Source organism: Manacus candei, unplaced genomic scaffold (assembly GCF_025592945.1).
Source record: "Manacus candei isolate 608988 ecotype Guabito, Panama unplaced genomic scaffold, ASM2559294v1 h1tg000014l, whole genome shotgun sequence".
In the NCBI taxonomy this organism is placed as follows: domain Eukaryota; kingdom Metazoa; phylum Chordata; class Aves; order Passeriformes; family Pipridae; genus Manacus; species Manacus candei.
The window spans coordinates 38796976-38817483 of NW_026138062.1; the positions used below are offsets into that span (position 1 = coordinate 38796976).

General features: G+C 38.2%; 1 protein-coding gene across 1 annotated transcript in view; it reads left to right on the top strand.

Moving 5' to 3' along the window:
* Window positions 1-20508, top strand: part of GUCY1A2 (guanylate cyclase 1 soluble subunit alpha 2) — a 150888-nt gene that overhangs the window by 69967 nt on the left and 60413 nt on the right. Inside the window, exons 5-6 of the mRNA XM_051779821.1 lie at window positions 6491-6976; window positions 18205-18348. Coding sequence (XP_051635781.1) covers window positions 6491-6976; window positions 18205-18348 — 630 coding nt within the window. The remainder of the gene's footprint in view (window positions 1-6490; window positions 6977-18204; window positions 18349-20508) is intronic.

The window sequence follows — 20508 nt, forward strand, 5'->3', positions numbered from 1 at the left end:
CTGACTGTGGCTCTAACTTACTCCACCCTACAAGCAGAGCTGGAGTACCAGAAAGGTTGTAATGACTGTTCCTTTTTCTCTCTTTAAGATCAGAGTCATGTTCAACCTGTGTTGGTGGTTAACCAGCCACAGAGCAGCGTTAACTTTATGGGAATATCTAGTTTTTGTTTAGTTGAGTTGAGGCTTGGAGAATTTAAAATATTGATCAGTTAGATCAATAGAGAACTTATACTTCCCTTAAGGTACTTATATAATGGCATTTATGTGTCTTTAAACACACAGAAATACCTTCACTTCTAAGAAGTTGATTTATTCTGATAGAACGTAGGGTTAGCCGACCAGTATAGGCATCTGTATCCAAGCCTTGTGCTCCCTTTACAACAGAAAAATGTAGGTATTTCTGCACATGTGACACGATTCATTTGACCTTGACTTAGATGTCGTTCGTAGATCATATGACTTTTATTCTAGAAGCACCTGTTTCTGTTGTTGCCTGTAGAAAGTGTTGAAAACTGAGTGAAGCAATGAATTCCACATGATCTCCACTTGCACTACATTAATTAGCTCAGAAATAACTTGCGTAGTTTTTGTTTGAACACAAAATGATACCTTACTACCCTATCCCCAGTAATGCAGGCTCCAGAGCCTCACTACTTAATGTTTCCATTCTCACTGTCCCTATGAATAGAAGAATATCCCACATTAAACTCAGTCCAATTTGAGCCTTTTTGTTCATCTCACAGTCACAGAAGGTTGAGGTCAGAAGTAACCTCTGGAGGTCTGGTTCAACCCTCCTGCTCAAGCAGGGTCACCTAGAGTTGGTTTCCCAGGCCCACGTCCACGTGGTTTTTGAGTATCTTCAAGAATGGAAACTCCAGAACCTCCGCAGGCAACCTGTACCAGTGCTTGGTCACTTCTGATGTTCAGAGGGAGCCTCCTTTGTGGCAGTTTGTATCTATTGCCTCTGGTCCTGGCTCTGGGCTGTCATCTTTGCACAGGTATTCTCTTCAGGTATTTATGTACATGAATAAGATTGTCCTGAGCCTTCTCATCTCCAGGTTAAGCAGTCCCGACTCTCTCAGCCTTTCTTCATAGGAGAGATCTTCCAGTCCCCTAATCATGTTTATTGACCTTTGCTGGGTTCTCTTCAGCGTGTCCATGTGTCTCTCATACTGGGGATACTAGAAATGGACACAGTACTCCAGGTGTGGCCTCACTAGTTCTAAGCAGAAGTGAAAGATCACTTCCCACCACCTGATGGGCTAATGGAGCCCAGAGTATTCTTAGCCTTTGACTCAAGGGTGCATTGCTGGATTACGTTCAATTTGGTGTCCACTGACCACCGAGTCCTTTCCTGCAAAGCTTTTGCCACTGGATTTGTAGAAGAGTCTGACCTTTTTGCATGAGCTCTAAGTGTATTTGAAGAGTTTTGTATGTCTACCCTTGGATTTTTCCTCTTTGTGGTAAACCATCAAATATTTTCAATTTTTTTTGTAGGTCATGTTTTTTAGACCTTTCATCACATTCATTTCTTGCTCTTCAACAGACTCTCAAGCGATCCACCTCTTTGTTATACTAAACAGGAACAGATTTGCCCATCTGGGGCCTGAACACTGGTGGTCAGAGCAGAAGGATTACTTCCTGTGTTTTGCAAACTCTATTCATGTTTACATAGTTGTTTATGGTGTTTTCTTTCTTAATGACAGCATGACAAGTTGCCTTACATTCATTTGTTCCACTCTGTGGACTCAGGGCCACCTTCTTAGGAACAGTTAGCTTGCCTGTACTTTTTCCATTTGATTATTTCTGCCTAAGCATATTAATTGCCTTTGTTTTGAATAATGGTTTTAGCCCATTTTTCCAATTTAAGAGTTGTTTGTTTTTTTTAATTACAGTGCTGTCCATCATACCTGCAGACCTTTTAGATGTGTCATGGAAACATTAAAAGCAGAGTCATTGCATTTCTTTCTGGAAGTGTATTGTTGCCTTGTGAAGTGTTCATGAAATACCCTAAATCCCTAAATATTTAGAAATACCTTGCTGTAAATGTTCCTGAGACACTGCCGTGTATCCTATAGGACATTCAAAGAAGTGAATCCAGTTGTTTTAAAATTTTGGCTAGCAGCTGGACCACCTTTCTAAAAGTCAGCATATACTCTTTGTACCTTGAGATGATGATGGTGTCCAGGTTGATTTGTCATAAACTGATTTTACCCTAGTCTTTCTATCCTCTAAATATCTATGGACCTGTTAAGGAAGGAGATTTGTTTATTCTTATTGAATTTGTTCATTGTATGAAGTCAAGCATGCATGTGTAACTTTATGAAAGTGTGACCTAGCACTGTAAGTTTCTTAACCTACTCCCAATAAATAAAACTAAAAAAGAAGTCTATAATCACAATTTGGAAAGGATTATGCACTGATCAAAGTAAAAGCAGCAGTTCCATTAAAATTTGTAGATTGAAGAGGCTGCAGAAAATATGGTCTGGCCTAATGAGAAAGAAAATTATTTTTTAGCCCCCCAATTATTTCTCAAGGATACCATCTCATATTTCCCTTAATATTTTCCAGGAGATGTGTATACCTTCTCTCTGTCAGTATTCCAAAATACACATATTTGTACAGAGAAGTATCCTTCCTCAGTGCAAAAAATGAGGGTTTTCCCTGTGCTTTTCCTTAAAGACTAGGCTGTGGAGTTGGCATTTGTTTCAGAAGCTTTTGATCCTAGGGTGGCTTGCATCCAGAGTGTGTGCAGAGCACTGGATATTGTGTCCTTAATTTCATGGGATATTCTGAGTTGGAAGGGACCTACAAGGATCATTGAGTCCAACTCTTAAGTGAATGGCCCATACAGGGATCAAACCCATAATCCTGATGTTATTAGCACCATGCTCTAACCAACTGAGCTAATCTCAAGGTCATGAAGTAGCTGTTGGGGCGCTGCTCGGTAGGAGATTCTCTCATGTTCTGAAACAGCAGCTTTAGAGTCTGTCGGATTTTCTCTTTGGGGAGAGAGGCTGAAGAATTCCTAAGAATCAGGAACTGTTTTCTCTCCTTTCACTGCAGTGGGTTTGCAGTGAAAATCAGTGATAGATTTTTTGTTTTTCATCCCAGAGCTGCACCATCATTTCACAACAACATAATAGTGTAAAATATGGTGTGTAATTGCTCATTTCAAAGTGTTGTCTTATAGCACTGTAGATCAGGAGAATGTCCTCTGAAAATGATGGAATTATTCTCATTTTACTCAGTGAGAATATAATTAAAGAGACAGGAAGGCAATGAAATATAGCAGTAATTAAATACGACTAAAGACAGAAATGTTTTGATCTTTCCTTGCTTAAAAGAAAGCTGGATGATGTAGGCTTATGGTCCATGTGTGAAGCAGTCCAGCTCTGGGGAGGTGCCCAGAAGCATGGCAAGCTTCAGGTAAACCTGATGTCCTATATCGTGAGCTGTACTTTAAGATACAAAGAAGAATCCAAGAGGCAAGAGAAACCAAAGAAAAGAGACAGAGGTTCAACTGGATAACAGTTGCAGACTGAAGTCTGCTAGAAGCAGTCTGAATCATCTCAGAAACTTCTTTGGAAAGGAAGGGGCTTTGCAGCAACTTGGAAGAGTGATATAGTCTTAGGTCTTCTCTACTGTTGTGCTTTACAAGACTTAAGTGTTTCTCCCCAGGCAAGCTGGGGCAGCTTTGCGTCTGCTGCCCTGTCCCCTGATTTGGCAACTTGAAGAGACTGGCAGGCCATTTTCTGAAACTACCCATCAATCATCAAGAGAGAGCAGAATATTAGAATCAGTAATGTAACGTGAAAGGAGTGATAGGAAGCATCAACAATTCCTGTTAAGCAGAGAAAATGATAGTAATATTCAGAGGATAAAGCTGAAGTAGCACTGAACCTTTAGTCAGTTTTAGGAAGCTAATCAGTTGTGTAGGGAGAATATCTATGCAAAAGTTTCTAAAAGTGTTTAGAACTCCTCAACCTTATTGAAGCAGGAGCTTGGCTCACTTGGGCAGAACAGATTATTATTTAGGCATTTTATAGAATTGTCTGTCTTCTATTGCTTCTCACACATAAGTCTCCAAGTGTGTTATAGAGTGGTCAATAGCATTGTTCCTGCTGTGCTGAAGGGCCAAATAAGCACTCAGGGTTGTTAATTTGCCTGGAGTTACCCAAGAGCAGAGCAGAGGACTCCAGAGTGCCTGTTTTGTACATTATTTGCTCAACCAGTGTTTCCTGAGAAAAATCCACCTGGGGAAGGTTGGGACAGTATTTTAGCATGAACAGAGATCACATCAAAGAGTTTAACACCTCAAATTGACAAAGGCAAAGCAGGAGAACAGAGGGAATCATTAATTTTCTTCTAGTCTCACAGCAGGTTAGCAGGAGAAACATGACTCCAAGCCAGGTGCCTTGCTTTGCTGACAAGCAGCCCACCCCCATGCCAGACTGGGTCAGCCAGGGTCTGTGGTCACGCTCTCTCTTCCTGAGATGATACTCTATTTTCACCTGGAAGTGGAAGAGAGAACTGCTAATATGAGATATATTTATTTTGCACAAGAGAGAAGTTCTACAAACAGAAAACTCTCTGACAAAGGAGAACAAAATAAGAAGAGAATTTAGAAATGCTGTACCATGTATTTCACATTTGGCAACTTATACTTCAGAGTTAAAACAATTTTGCATGTGCCCTTTTGAAAGCAGGAGGCTGCATGCATGAAGAAAGCACCCATTTCCCTTATGTTTTGAGCAGGGAGCCATATGTTTCAAAAGCAGGAAAAGAACAGTTAGCCTTGGAGCATTAAATCTGCCCATCTAGGTAGCTGACTAGCTTTCTCACAGAGATGATTGTCCCAGAACAAAGCTGAGGAAACAAAGCTTAGAAGTGTAAATATTAGTAGGTGCGTGGGGACATAAATTAGAAAATTTGACAATTTTAATTACTTGCATTTACTTTCACCTACTGAGTTCCCTGGCTGACATCAGAAACTACATCTGTTGGGTTGCTAGCAGAGTAGGCAGAGGGGATGGGGACAGGATAGTCTCAGTTCCCATGCTGACAGTAGAATCTGCACTGACAGCATATTATCTGATGTAAAAAAAAACCCTAATGGAAACAGGAGCTTCCTACTATCTCCCACAAACATGGAAAGTACCACGTAGGGTTAGCTGTCAGCTCAGCAGGAGCTTCCAGGCCTCTGGACACTTAAATCACAACATCATTACAGTCACCTCTGGATTCCGTGATTGAGGTTTTCCTGTTTTACTTGGTAGGTTTATGGATGCAAGGAGGATTAGATGATAAAGTGAATCATATGACAGTGTGTGAACGCCTACACAATGAAAAAAAACGGTGTCAGAAGGAGAACTTTTTATTTCAAGGGATTGTGTGGAATAGAAAAACACAGATATAGGGCATTATGGTTCCTCACACTGTTCTTAGTTGCATAAGGTTTGTGTGTTGTATTTGTTTTGACTATGACATCCTTGGGGTAAGGACTGTGGGTTTTTTAGATCACCTAGGACAGCACTGCCCTGGTCTGTGTGTAGTCCTGGAATGAAAACATTAATAATGATTGTTTTGCATGGCAGAGGCTATGGCAGGCTATATTTTCAAAGAGGTACAGTTTGTCTGATTTAATTTAGCTTTCAATGTCCATTTCAGTCTGGTATTTTTGTGCCTGACTGCAATCACAGAGCAAGAGGTAACAATCCGTGGCGTCATTGATATCAACCCCTGGACAGCATCTAGCCATTTAACAGACACACGCAAAACCTATAAACCAGTGTGATGAACCATCTGCTGTGCCTTTCCTACTGTTCCTTCTACTATTTTGCAAATACAAATCTACAGATTCTAACAGAATGTCAGTCTTCAACTCTACTGCATGTATGAGAAGGGAAATAAGATATAGGAGCACTAGAGCTCTTTTTCCATGACATTTATTAGTTTATAGTGTTGTTTCTTACATCTGTTTTTCTTTGATTCCTCTATAAAATGGACACAATTTACTTTTAATAGATACTTTGCTGAAAAATGGTGCTTCACCATTTCACTAACCTGCTTTCAGATAGTTGTAATTTTGCTTTAATTTTGTGCTTTTTATGATTTACAGCAAAGTAACAGAGAAGGAGCAACCCTGGAATTTGCTTTTAATGCCAGGTACATTCCAGAAGTGTTATTTAGACAGCACTCTGAGAATACATGTTATTGTGGTTGCTTTCCTATTTAATTGGGTACAAATAGAATCCAATATCTGATTTGAGAATAGTTTTGTGTCAGTATAGGCCATTTTCTGACTCAATTTGGTGTGTAGACTGTGCGAGTCTCATTGCTTGAACAGGTGAGTGTAAGAGGCTTCTGTATAAAACGCTACAGTTTGTGTTTATCATTTTAGCTGAAAAGGAAAGATGGGGAAAGTAGAATGAGGATCCACATCTGTCAGCTAATTTTTCTCCTTTTCTGAACTTTTTTTATTTTGCAGGTGATGGAAATTAAAGGACAAATGATTCATGTACCAGAATCAAATTCGATTTTGTTTCTTGGTTCCCCATGTGTGGATAAGCTGGATGAACTGATGGGCCGAGGCCTCCATCTTTCAGACATACCTATCCATGATGCTACTCGTGATGTCATATTGGTTGGGGAACAAGCAAAGGCACAGGATGGCTTGAAAAAACGAATGGATAAGCTGAAGGCAACACTAGAATGTACACACCAAGCCCTGGAAGAGGAGAAAAAGAAGACAGTAGATCTCCTTATTTCTATTTTCCCTGAAGAAGTGGCTCAGCAATTGTGGCAGGGGCAGCAGGTTCAGGCCAGGAAGTTTGATGATGTCACCATGCTCTTCTCAGACATTGTCGGCTTCACTGCCATCTGTGCTCAGTGCACGCCCATGCAGGTCATCAGCATGCTGAACGAGCTCTACACGCGGTTTGACCATCAGTGCGGATTCCTGGACATCTACAAGGTAATAACTCAAGTCCTAAGTTAGCAATATCTAATGGAAACTGAGACAGGAAAAAAATCTCAGTAGCTTTCTTCCTAAATTGCAGACTTGCACTCATATTTCATAAAAATATGAAGGCAGTAGTTTTGTTTTATGTGAGAAAAAACCCAAATCTGAAATGTGCCCATTCAAAATCAAATACTTTAATGTGAAACTGTCACCATGGTGCTCCCATGGGAATATGGGCCTCATATTCCCATTTTCCTACAGAAACATGCATCTCCTGTATTATAGCCTGGTTTCCTTTAGGTGACACATCAGCCACATCATCCTAAAGATGAAGAAGTGCACAGTGATGAATCTTAGCCCCTGCAGCTCCTGAGAGGCACTCAGTTTCAGCTGAAACGTGAATGGTTTAGGGTTTAGGCACTTAGCTTTCTTCTGAAAGAATTAAAATTTTCCATAAAGAGCAAACCATTCATTGAAAAAATTGTTGTAAGAAACTTCAACTTCCACTGAAAAACAAGAAGACAGTAGATGTCCATACATAGCAAATGTAATGAATGGGACTTAGCACTGGTGTGCCATGCTCCTTTACTGCTTCCCACCACAGCCCACATATGAGCAAGGCAGCATGCACTGTGGCTGCGTGTACTTTTTTTTCTCCTCCCCAAATCCTTTTCAGTTTGTTGTTTTTCTTTTTTAACCAGAAGTCTGAAAAAACTACTGTGTAAAAAATGAAGTGAAAGTGACTCAATTGAGTGGTACAGAAAGACAAAACTCAGGCAATGAACTCTTTTTCTTTTCCTTAGAGAATCAGGCTTAAAATAAAGTAATTATTTTGAAAAAAACATTTACATTTTAAAATGAAAATAGTTTGTGTGTTTATATCTTTTCCAATTGTTTCAGATGAAATTCTGAAAACTAAGTGTATTACTAGGAATGATCACCACCACAACAGTTATGATTTTAGAAATTATTGTCAGGCGGTGAATTTTAGATACATAATCACCACTATTTGTATCCACAGCCTGCCTCAAAGATATACTTGAGTAACTAGGCTACAGAAATTTATCATGTGACCTAAATATACATCAAAAGAGATCAATTTTCAAATTTGCTTGTTTTTAAGCAGCATGGCAAGAATAATTTGCAAAGATTATTTGGTGAGCACTTCTGAATATCAAATTCACTGTTTTGTAAACAGAAAATTAAGCAAAATTCATTAAATAAATTCCATGCTGTAAATTATTTACCCAGCTTTACTGTTACAGAATTTGGAATTCAGAACCTTAGTACTTCTGATCTTGGACTCAGACAATGAATACAATATTTTCAATTGTCTCATGCTGTTCATCCAGAGATGTTTATAGAGAAATATGACACAGAAAGAAGAACAAAGATCCTCACATTAAACAAGTCAGACATAGAGGGCAAATAAATGAGCTGTTGGATATAGACTAAGAAATGCTTTGAGAAGGCAGAAGAGTGATGAATTAGATTTTGAAATTTTTTGTAAATGAAAGTAAGTAGCTATCACTGATGAGGTAGGGAAAGGTTGTCCAATAGATGGATGCACAGGTAAGAGTGACACATACAGATGGTGGACTCAGAAAGTGAATTTCACAGCAGCATTTTGAAAGGATACAAATCAGGACACATTACATTTGTTCAGGCTGAGGGAGAACATTGCAGTAATTGAGATGCGTGGTGTTATGAGCCTGGGTGACAATTTTAGCAATCTAGAAGAATCTGTGTTTTAGAGAGTGAAACTTCAGAAGGAATCTGCTGACATACAGTCTTGATGAAAAGATCAAGAGGGACACTCTTATGGTAATCACAGAAGGGAGAAGAGGTGAGAGAACTGAGACCTGGTAATGCATTTGGAAATTGGTGCTGCTATCAGAGCTAATTATATTCAGCTTGGAGTTGAGGAATGGGAGAAAAAGATGCTGTCAAGCAGGGAGTGCAAGTCAAAGCAGTGTAGACGCAGAGGCTTGGCAAGCTAGTGTCTGTGGACATGGAAGTAGAAACATGAACTCAAGGAGTAGAAGTAATGGGAGAAAGTTCTCAGTAAATTTTGAAAGCTGTTGCTTTGGGTAAAATATGTACTGGGTGACCTGACTGTTTTCGCCTGTTTTTTTCTGTATCTGAGTTCCTGTTGTTTATGAGCCAAGTACTGGGAAATGATGCTTCAGTTAAGCCATCTATTTGTCAAATAAGCTATTTAGATATGCTGCAGCCATGTCTGATGGCATTTAAAACTTAACCTTGCAAACTGAAATCTTCCCTGTTTAGGATTCCTGTAGCTTCTGTTTCTCCTCCACATAATATATCTTTGACATTGGTTCATTCAAAATATTTTTTTCTTGTAGGCCTGTGTAGGCCTGCTTTCTCAGCTCTTTTCCCTTCAGTTTCCTTTAACTACTGCGTAGAGTAAAGGCAGCATGTTCTGTGGATGGTTTTTTATCTGTGTGTGCACTGGTTGTGTGTTTTTGTTTTTTTGTGCTGGCTGGGTAATGTCAAGCCAAATAGAGCAGAACCAGGCCTGATTCTGTAGGTGTTAGTCTCTTTGTCCTTTCTCTGAACAGAGCAGCATTTGTCCTTGAAGACGTTTGCAGATTTTCCCAGACAATAAACTTCACTTTCTGTGAAGTGCTAAGTCCCACTTTCCATGTCTAAGCAGAGTCCTAAGTGTTTTTGACAATGGACTATTGTCAGCTGCCAGAATTTCTTTGCTTTGTTTTCAAAACTTTAATTGAAAGTTTATTGAGTATTTATTGAATAAGACAATATAATTACAATTGATTTTATAGTTAGAACCCACAATTTTGTTGTTTGAATTTCTGCTTTCTTTTTGGTTTCATTGTTTGGCTAAATTGGCACTCCTCTCTGAGGGGTGCCACACACATGCCTCCAAGTCTTTTACCAGCTTCCTTGAGCTTTTATTCCTGGCAACACAATACAGTTAGTGTGTTAGATCTTCATTTTCTGATTTTATATGTCTAACTCTGGCTACAGCCTCAATTTTTGCTCATTGTAAAGACTTGAGACTGAAAAAGGATGGGAAGTCTGGACTACTCTGCAATCATTCAGTGTAGCGTGGGGGTCTTTATATAATAAAGAAATGTAGTCCACTCTTTCCTGAGGTGGAAATTGAAGAGACTTTATTTAAATCTCACACTCCCTTTTATCCCCTAAAACCATGTGACCTTGTAACCAATGGGGCTGTCTGTCCCTGCGCATGTCCCTTGGCTTCTCTGCCCCTGGGACACGCCTCCTACAATTCAAGGCTGATACCCACCAATTTTGAAAAATGTTGTTTATATTTAGGTTGTGATATAATGCTTTTAGGAACCTGATTTTAAACTCAGATTTTCTGAAAATATCACTTTACATTTTTGTACTTGTTAAAGTTACAGGAATCTGTATTCATTTTACAGAAGATACCAGTACATTCTCAGTGCCATGACTATCCCTTCTTGTGAACTGATACATGTACATATTCATATATATGTTCTCAAGCTTACTGTCAGTACTATATTGACTAAAGAATACTGCAATGACCAGGGTCACGAGCTTCAGATTATTTGGAAGTTTTTCAGGCTTTATGTTTCATAAGTTAAAAACCATAGTCTCCAAGTTTTAATGCAAAATCTATGGCCACTATTTTTATCTTCTTTCCATCACTTCTGCAATTTTAACCTTTTAAATTCAGTGCAACTATGTGGCCATTTTGAAAAGGTTTCAAATTTCTAAACTTCAGCTCAGGCATCTGCAAAATGCAGAAAATGCAATTAAGATATGTAAAACAATAGTAGTGTTCTTACATAAGCAATAGGATAGACATAAAATATTGTGATATACCTTTTCTTTAAAATGGATAGGTGCAGTTTTGGGAATTACCGGTGTTCTAGGTGTTGCTTTTTCCTGATATATTAAAGTCAGTGAGTTTTGAATGTGTAGTAGATGAAAATGGGTAATAGAAAAAAATTTCTACTGCCCAGAAGCTTGCTCTCTCCATGGTGCCACCCAGCCTGGTAGAGCTGCCTTCAGCACATTGCTCTGTTTGGTCCCACCACAGAGGGTTCCTGAACCTTCTTCCTTTTCTTGCTTTGACAGGCTATGACACTGACTTTTTCCTGTCTTGAACTCTCTGCCCATATGTGGACTTGCTGGCACTGCTGTGTCTTACTCCAATATGAAGTCAAGGCAAAGCTGGGGCAGCTACTTTTTGGGGAACTCAGAAGTCTTTTTGGGCTAAGGAGGAGAAAAAAAGAAACACAAAAGGTTCCATGGATTTTCCCTGCAGATCTGGTGTATCACCACCCAAGAACTCCAGAATATTTTAAGACTTTTCATTACTTTAAGCATGTACTTTTCCCCAGCCTTGTGAAGGATTTACACTTTTTGTCTTTAGGGAGATCTGCAAATGAAGCAAACAGACATGCAGGCTCCAGAAGAGTTATTCTTTGCCTTATAAACACAGAGTTCTGCACAAAGCACTAAAACATCTGTGCATGTTCCCCTGCAATATATCACCCAGGAATCCTCTAAAGAGTGTAGGACTTCTGTTTCTGTATATATAATTTCTTCTTCAGCAATACTATACTTGTATATATTTCCTTTTTTTTTTTTTTTTTTTTTTTTTTGTATCTCACTTTTCTTTCATCTGAAAAGCTCACATTTGTTTGTAAGCTTTAGAATCTACATCCAGCTTACAGGCGCTGGGATTGCTTTCTATGTCCGCAGTTTGTGTGTTAGGTCTGACCATAAGCTGACCTTTAACTAGAATAGGACCAAGCAGGATATCTTCCTGGCTCCATATTCAGGAGCAAGCCTACAAACTGCAGCTAGACAGGAACCATGGCTAAGAACATGCCCTGTTACAGCACATGGGTTTCCCTGCATCTATGTTTGTAAAATACCTTCATTAATACTTAAATCCTTTTTTTCTTGTCAAGCTTTTCCGCCTTCTAAATTTTAGTATTTCTGAGGGACTAAGAAAATGAATTTCACTTTCCATTAGCTTTGGCTCCTTTCATTTTTAAACAGTCTGGTATTGTACCAGATTTAAAGTATACATAGTACAGCCATGACAGCATATGGGTGGACCTTCATATACCAAGATGCAACATTTTCATTCATGCAAATAACATTCATAATTGTACTTTAATTTTTTAAATTATTTAAATGAATATGGAGTATACTTAAGTTAATAGGATCTAGATAACATATGAATTTCAAGACAAATAAATTAAAACTTGTGTAACCTTGAGGAAGGTGTTATAGTTCACTAGTAGTTTAAATACTGGGGATACTTATACCAAATTAAGACCACTCTTATGTCTGGAGAAGGACAGTCACATTAAACTCAAACATGTGTCTTAAGTCATACATGATTATTTTAATGTTTTCTTACAGATATATTTAGTCTGATTTTTGCAAATTCATACTTGCCTACAGAAGAGAGAAATCATTTATGCACTCTGACTTCTGTATTCCATGATTGTTGCGTGCAAACCTGATGCTGATGTCATGTAAACTGCAAGTCTTTTAGCATGTTTCTCTTTTAACTACTGAAAAAACCCACCGTCGTTCAAAATACTAGATAATAATTCTACACAGCAAGTACTATTTCTTTTTTCTTCCATAAAGAAAATAGCACTCTGAATTACAGTGCAGATGAAAGAGTTTCTCCATAGATTACATACTGAAAGATCTGTGCTTAAGACTGCTAAGTAGCCACCAACGCACTTGCAACAAACGTGGGTAGAGCCCTTCCCAAATCTTCGTTCGCGAAACCTGGTCATGATGATGATGATGAAGGTGCAATAGAAAGAGTTCTAACAGCTTTTCCTGCAAAATGCTCCTGAACTTGCCAGTATGGAGCATCATTAAGCCCACTAAATAAGATGCCCTCAAGCCCGGTAAGACCAATGATTTCATAACTAGGTTTTTGGGAAAGGAGCTTGGTTTTTATAGTAAGTAATTTCTTTTAAAAAATGAACTTTACGAGATGCACAGATTTCTGAACTTCATAGGTGGACACTTGGAATCTGTTCCTGTTCACATGGAAAGAGTTTTCCTGAAGTGTTTTCAAAAGCAGAATATCATGTCATAAAAGTGTTGCAAAGTTACTTTGAAACTTGAGCACAAGGTTTCATTGCTTAGGAGTTAATTTTGAAAAGCTGAGACAGAAGCTAAGGGAGTGAAACACTAAATAGAAACTGAAGAAGATTCTTGGGTCCATTTGGAGACAGTTGTGTTCTGAAATCCTATCTTGAAAACTTTAAAATCCCCTCAAAATAAGGAAGTTTTTTATAATATCCCAGAGAATTTGGAAATCTAAAAATAATAGTGTATCCCACATGTAGAATTAATTTCAGCAAAATACCCCAGACCTAAGTACTTTAAACTGACAGATGTTATTAGGCTTCACAGTGTCGCACAATTCAACTGTTTCAAAGCTTTTCTGACAAATTTGTGCAGTGGAAAAACATATAGAATGTTTCAAAATGTAAAATAAACTGAGTCTTAGTGTCTATTCACACAACAGCAAGAAAACAAATAGGTTTTAGTTAATTTGAAAAAGGACAGTAGCTATGGAGACAGAAAGGTAGATCTAGAGCTACTTCAGGATCAGGTATACTTAGCCAAGCTCAGAGGAGGCTTTTCCGAACTGCACTTGCACCACTTGCAGAGAAAGAGCACACACACTTTATCTCTTAGGGAAATAGCCTTATCTGTTTTCTCTCTGGCGTGTTTATTAGTTGTTTCTTTCCTTAGAATCTGTATTTTAGATTAAATGACTTGTTCAAGTCTTTCTGCCATAAGCTGCACAAAATACTTCATGTCAGCTCTCCCTCCGCTTAGTGATTAATAACATCCCCTGACCTGCGTGCCAAAATACGCATGCCAAGATCCAGGACTTTTTGAGATTAACAGGATCTTGTTGTGCTGACAAATGGTATCGTAGCACTAGCAGTCAACACACTCATGCAATCTTTCTCCTGTTTTGGTGTACTTTATGGGAGCAGGAACATGCACACTGGAGTGCACTTTCAAAGGCATGGAGCTCACCCAGAGTCTTCTGAGAATTTCACAAACTAAGGTTTGCAGTCTGTGGCCATTGCTGGTTTTCAGCCATTTCTCAGAAAAAGCATGCTGATGACTGCATGGAAGGGGTCTTGCAAATCGAAAGACAGTCTGGGCATGGAAAAAGGCAATTAAGCAAAGATACACACATTAGCATCCTGCTGTAATAAATGGGGGAAAAAAAGAGGTTTCCAGAATTCAGGATGGAATACATCATGCGCTGGAAGTTCATTTTTCTCTTTAGTTACTATAGAAGGAGTATAGAAGGTGTAGAGATGAGTAGATCAAATTGGAGGCTTCATTTTTTTGTGACTGACAGTGGATAATGTGAGTTCCATCCTGAATGACAATGTTGTAAACTTATTACTGATCTGCAGTGATATATCTGGAGAGTGATTTGGGTAGAATTAAATGTGGGAGATGTCAATGACATCTTGAAGTAGAATATGGATATCAAATAAATTGTTCCTTGTGATGAGGGCTGAGATGGCTGCCCTAAAATAAAAATAAAATGTAGAGAATCTCAATTTTCTTCAGTCTTTGTTGTATATCAGTTGAAAAGGTATCCTGCTTGCTGCTGAACTAGAAGTCATGGAGAGGAATAAGGAAGCCCAAATGATAAGTCTGAAGCATTACTTTGCCATATACCATGGCCTTTTTCTTATTTTCCTACTGTACAACTTAGGGCAGAAAATGGATGAAAGAAAAGCCCTTTGAGAGATACCAGTAACTTCAAAGGTTTCCTTTAGAGTTATACTTGCAAGAATTTCATATTAAGGCTGAATTTTGCTGTATTCCTTTAGAGTGAAGGCTTTTCAGCTTTCATAAAAGAAATATATAGTTTTGAGGTACTATGTAGTTCAGTCTTGGAGATGGAATGAAACATGGATAAACAGGATAATGAAAAGTTTGTGAAGGCAGAGGTATTTACTGTAGTACCTGATACTTTCCAGTTCAAGGTCCGTTTCCATCCTGAATCTTGAATTCATGCTGGGATGAGACTTAAGAAACCATCTCCTTATATATTTAATGCTCCCATGGAAATACAGCCTGGGTGTGCAGGAAGCTAAGATGTGCTCTGTTAAGTCTAGGTTGAGGAGTACATATAGAACATACTCTGACTTTTTTCTTTAAGAAACCATTTCCTTGGAGAACAAGGCATACCATATAGTTAAATCTTGGGTTACAGCAGAAACTGCCATAACTAGTGCATTATAATGGTCCATGTTTTGTAGTATTGAATGTGGGTACTTGAAGAAGCACAAGAAGCCCTGTGAGCTACTTATGAAGTGTCAGGTACACACAGCAGTCTACTTTCTAGCATTTTTATTACGAGACTTTACATGGTAAAACACAAGGGTTATGTTCTTTATCACTGTGTTTGCTGAAGCATCTATGAAAATCCTTACTGTCTGTAGATCTGTTTGATTGCTTTAAAAAACTTGCAAAATTCTTTTTTATCTGAGTAAGACCTTGTTGTCAGTAAGTTCTCAGATTTCCCTCTTTCCTAATCCATAAGAATGGTGATGTCATTTTTTTCTCTTGCTCTCTCACCCTTCACCACTGTGAAGAGCCCGCCTCAATCTCCTCCTGTGCCCTGAAACCATCTCTGCTGCAGGCTGGACAAGCTCAGCTCTCCCAAACTCTTCTCTCAGGTGCTCTACCTGCCACTGTCTTGCTGGCCCCTTCTGAGCTGGATCCAGTTTATTAATCTCTGTCTTGTACTGAGGGGCCCGAAACTGTGTGTGGTATCTAAGTCTAATAAGTGCTGAGTAGGGGATGATAAGCCCTTCCCCTGATGTCTTTTCCTTCAGCCCAGGCTATCATTGGCTATCTTTGTTCCCAAGACTCATTGCTGACCCATGCACCATTTGCTGCCCACCAGGACCCCCAGGATCTTTCCCAAAGAGCTACCCCTCAGGAAGTTGGCTGTATCAGTTCCAGAGAAATTCTTTCCCATGGACAGGACATTGCACATGTCCTTATTGAATTTCATGAGCTTCCAATTCATCCTGCCTCTCCATGTGCCTCAGGATGGCAGCCCTGCCCTGGAGCAAATTGACTGTTCCCCCCATTTTAGTCAACTGTACGCTGATGAGGGTGCAAATAATGTTATTATCAGAGAAAGAAGCACAGATTTTGTTGTAAAATATATCTAAAAATTCTAGATAACTTTTTTACAAACTTGTATTTTGAAAAGTGTTAACTTACTACTCGGTACACATTGCATGCACCTAGAACAATATGTCTGTATTTGGGTAGGAGAGCAGAAACATGCATAGGCAACAGGCAAAAGGAGAGGCAGGTTAAGATGGAAAATAACACTCTTCAGTGCAGCTAAAAAACCCCAAACCAACACACTCAAACCAGGAACGTTATTTTTCTCAAAGAAAAGTTAAGTGAAGAAGGCAAAGAGCATTAAACTACAGTTACATAAACCGTTACCTGCTGCTTATTTCTGCTTTTTTTTTTTTTCACTCTCAAGCTCTTAAGGAGGAAACTGATATAATTGCAACTGGTGTTTGTTATTATTTCAATATTGTAAAATGAAGTTTATATCCTCACAACAGTAGGATGTTTTCAAGCTCTGATCACTTACTCATAAGTGATCAGAAACAGTTTAGTAATGATCTTCTCTTCAGCTAAATATAGCATATATACTTTATACAGTGCCTGTAAACCCGGTGTGGAATGTAGAGAAATGTTTAATATTCCAAGTTTTCTTGCCAACCTAAAATTACAATGATTACGACCACATACTTACTTAAGCAGAAATAAATCTTTTTGGTGATTAGTATAACAGAAATGGGTGCGACCACAAGTAGGATTTGATGCATAGGGAACCACAGCTCAATTACAGGAAACATTTTTTGCTCTATGAAAAGGAGGGTAAGAAATCAAGACATGGCTGAAGAATATCTGATTACTCTGTCTAAATTTTATGTGTATGATACATTTATATACATAATCTATATTTGTCAGTGGAATCAACAAAAAAAAAAAATAAAATTGAGCAGCATAATATATTTTTCCTCAAACATGTATGACTGAAAGGCTTCCTTTTCTCAAGGTAGAGCATCCTTGAACAAAGAATAGTTATACAATTCATACATATTTACTTTCCAAAGTAATCTTGTATTCACTTGATCATCTGTGTATAACATGAAGGCACCCAGGAATGTATAGACTGTAGTTCTTTATCTGCAATTGAAAACCAGATTAGTTATGTAGCAAACCCAAACTAATTCTTGAGGTCTGGCTGGGCATGTGTTAATGGACTGTGTGTGAGAATGTTACAGATGTATGGGCAAGCAGACTGCACAACACAATGCTGTCAATAAAGCTTGAGGGCCTCAAGATTTCTCAGGTTGCCTTTATCCAAAGCCAGAGGCCTTCTGCAATTCATTCTGCTCCTGCTTCCTCCTGAGGGACAGTTTTCTTTAAAGAAAATCAAGGATAAGAGAGAGGTAAGGCCTGTCTGACGAGACCAGAGGGATCAGTCTGCTAACTTCATGCCTTTCATGTAGGGAATTCAGAGTCAGATAGCCTGTATAGTAAGAGGGACATCAATTCTTATTTGAAAATAACAGAGAAAGATGTAGTCAAAAGTCTGTAACAATAGCATCTATTTGTAAATTATCCCTACAGCAGGAAGAGCTACCCACTAATGAGAAGTTATATACTCTTCAGTGTTTTTTATGGTGATGTTTTGCTTTTTCTAATTATCTTCCCGATATAATTTTTTAGCACAGCAAATACTAATTATGAATTATAATTATGTAGCACTATTCTTACCCAACAGCAAGCTCAGCCAAGATAGTGTGAAACAAAGCTGCAAGCAATCTCTCATTTAAGAAAAGGCAGTTTTCTGTGTTACTGCCATGGAAAAATGTTGTAGTATCTCAGCTGATGATATACACAGGTCTAGATTATCTTCTTTGGTTATAATGGTAACAAACCACTATGCAGTTGTAAGTCAGGTTTTGACTGCACCTGTTTGCAAACTCAGGTAATTATGCTCCATTGTCTAATTCCTTATTTATGGATATTTTGCTCACATGTTTTAAGCAATGCTATTTGATTGCAACCCTAATGGTAGTGTTCCCTTCTCATTATCATACTTTAACATTTGATTTGTCTAATTGCTGCAGGTGGAAACAATAGGCGATGCATACTGTGTTGCTGCAGGGCTCCATAAGAAAAGCCTTAGTCATGCTAAAGCCATTGCCCTAATGGCATTGAAGATGATGGAGCTTTCAGAAGAGGTTCTCACTCCCGATGGAAGCCCTATTAAGGTAACCTCTTTGCTCTTTATTCTCAGCTAGTCAGTGATACGTGGACCTGATTTGTTACATCGTGTTCTGTCTGTAGAAACCTGTTTATTGCTAGGAGAATTTACAATTGCATCAATATGTTACAGTCTTTTTTGGTGTACATGTATTTCACTGGTGCTCATCAACAGTCATGTAAGCTATGCCCTATTTTAGTAAGCACAATAGACCACACGGACAAGCTGTTGCCTTGTTGTATGTGTTGAATGCCTATTTGGGGCTGAAGGACACTCCTGGAGCCTTGTATCGTGAGAAGAAGATGATTCCCATGATTCAGGACTGTCCCATGCTACAAGCAAAGTACAGCATGCAATGGCAACAAAGAAATTCACTTCAGGAGTAAGCACCTGATCTGAACTTCAGCAGTAGTGTAGTGGCTCTCAGAAAGTTCTGCAGCTTTGAGAGGCCACATACCTCTTTCCTTTAGTTGTAGACCTGCATAAAAGAAGAATGTGTAGACTATCTGTTCTTTCTCAGTGTTAATTTGCTTCCTTCCTGTGCTACTCCAGTTACTTTCCCTAAGTTTGGTATGAAGGTAGCAGGAGGAGGAAAAACAAATGTCCTTTTATACCATTTTAAAGTTCCACTGCTGTTCTGCTTCTTTTGATCCTATACCAACTTTGTAGCTGCTGGTGTTTGGACTTGGTAATGTTTAGGTAGGAGAGATGGAGATGTAGCAAGGAAGAAAAGCCATGGAGATAGACATGTGCCTTTCTTTTCCAAGTGTCAGATTATATGTTGTTTTTATTATGTGTATTCACTCTTCTTTTTGGTTAAATTGTTCTTCCCATAATACAAACTTTCTTTTCCAAGAGAATGGGAGTATTATGGGAGTATTATGTACTATGTAGAACAGTATTCAACACTGTCTAAAGCCTTTAACAAAAGCTATATGTGCCTGGATGAGAAGGCCAGGCAGACTTCCCACAGGATGATTTATATCATGGTTGAAATTAACTTTGTAAACTGCAGTTCCTTTAGTCTGTTAAAAATGAAGGTTACATAAAAAATGTGTCCTTTTTTCCCCCTGTGAAATGGAAAGACAGTTTTGAAGGTTTAAAACTTGACAGAAAAGTGATCATTTTTTTAAAAAATCTATTCAGAGGTGTTGTTAAGATGTTTCTTGAGCAAGAAAATTGTATACCTATGAGTTCCAAATCTTCCTGATTTATTAGTTAGGTTATATCTTGAACTATGTTCCTTGAACTCTTTGTGTATGGTGAGTCAAGAGAGATTTAATCCAAATGATTTGTTCTGTCCAGAAAGGAAAGTATGGATGCAAGGCAACCAAACTAAGCAATTCCATGAAATATGGCAACACGATATTCAAATAAATAGATATAGAGTTCTGGATAAAATATTTTTAAGTGTTAATGATGCTTATGAATTTTTTAAAATGTCACAATAAAATATTTGAGTGTTGAAAAATGTCCACGTATTCAAAAGAATAGCTTTCTGAAAAAATATGTTGGACTATGGATCTTGAAGAAAAATGGTTTTAAAGCATTGAACACAGAGCAGGCATTAAAAGACAAATTTTTTCTGAGGATACTAGAAGATGTAGCATTTTCAGTTTTGATAAAAGACTATTTCAAACAGGTATTAATTTAATCCTATTAAAATATATTTTCTTGATTGATTGATTTTATTTCTCTATTTTTCCTGTAACTATGGACGATTAACATGTGCTAGCTATACTGTCACATGCTGGGAGAGTGGTCTTCCAGATTTTCTTTATCTTTTCACTTTCTCTTGAGTAATTCCTGTAATTGTAAGGAAATTTTGAAGGTGTTTTATTCTGACAGTCACATTTTGTGATCATTTTCATTACCACTCTTTAGTTTTCAGAAAATTCCTCATGTTTTCACTGGCTGTATAAGAGAATCTGTAAAGACAATGCAGCGGAAAAATGCTTGCATAGAATAAAATGCTAGGAATAACCAAATATTTTCAAAAAGTGGTAGTAAATCTCCTTTAGAATTCAGAAGAAAGAAATAAGTTCATTGTACTTAAACTGAAAGTAGGGGTACTGAGAAACTTGTCAGCAGTTCTTGGTTATCCTGTGTTCAGTTTTAGATGTAAGGGATTTCAGGACAGGAGGAATGGTAATATTGTAGAATGTTG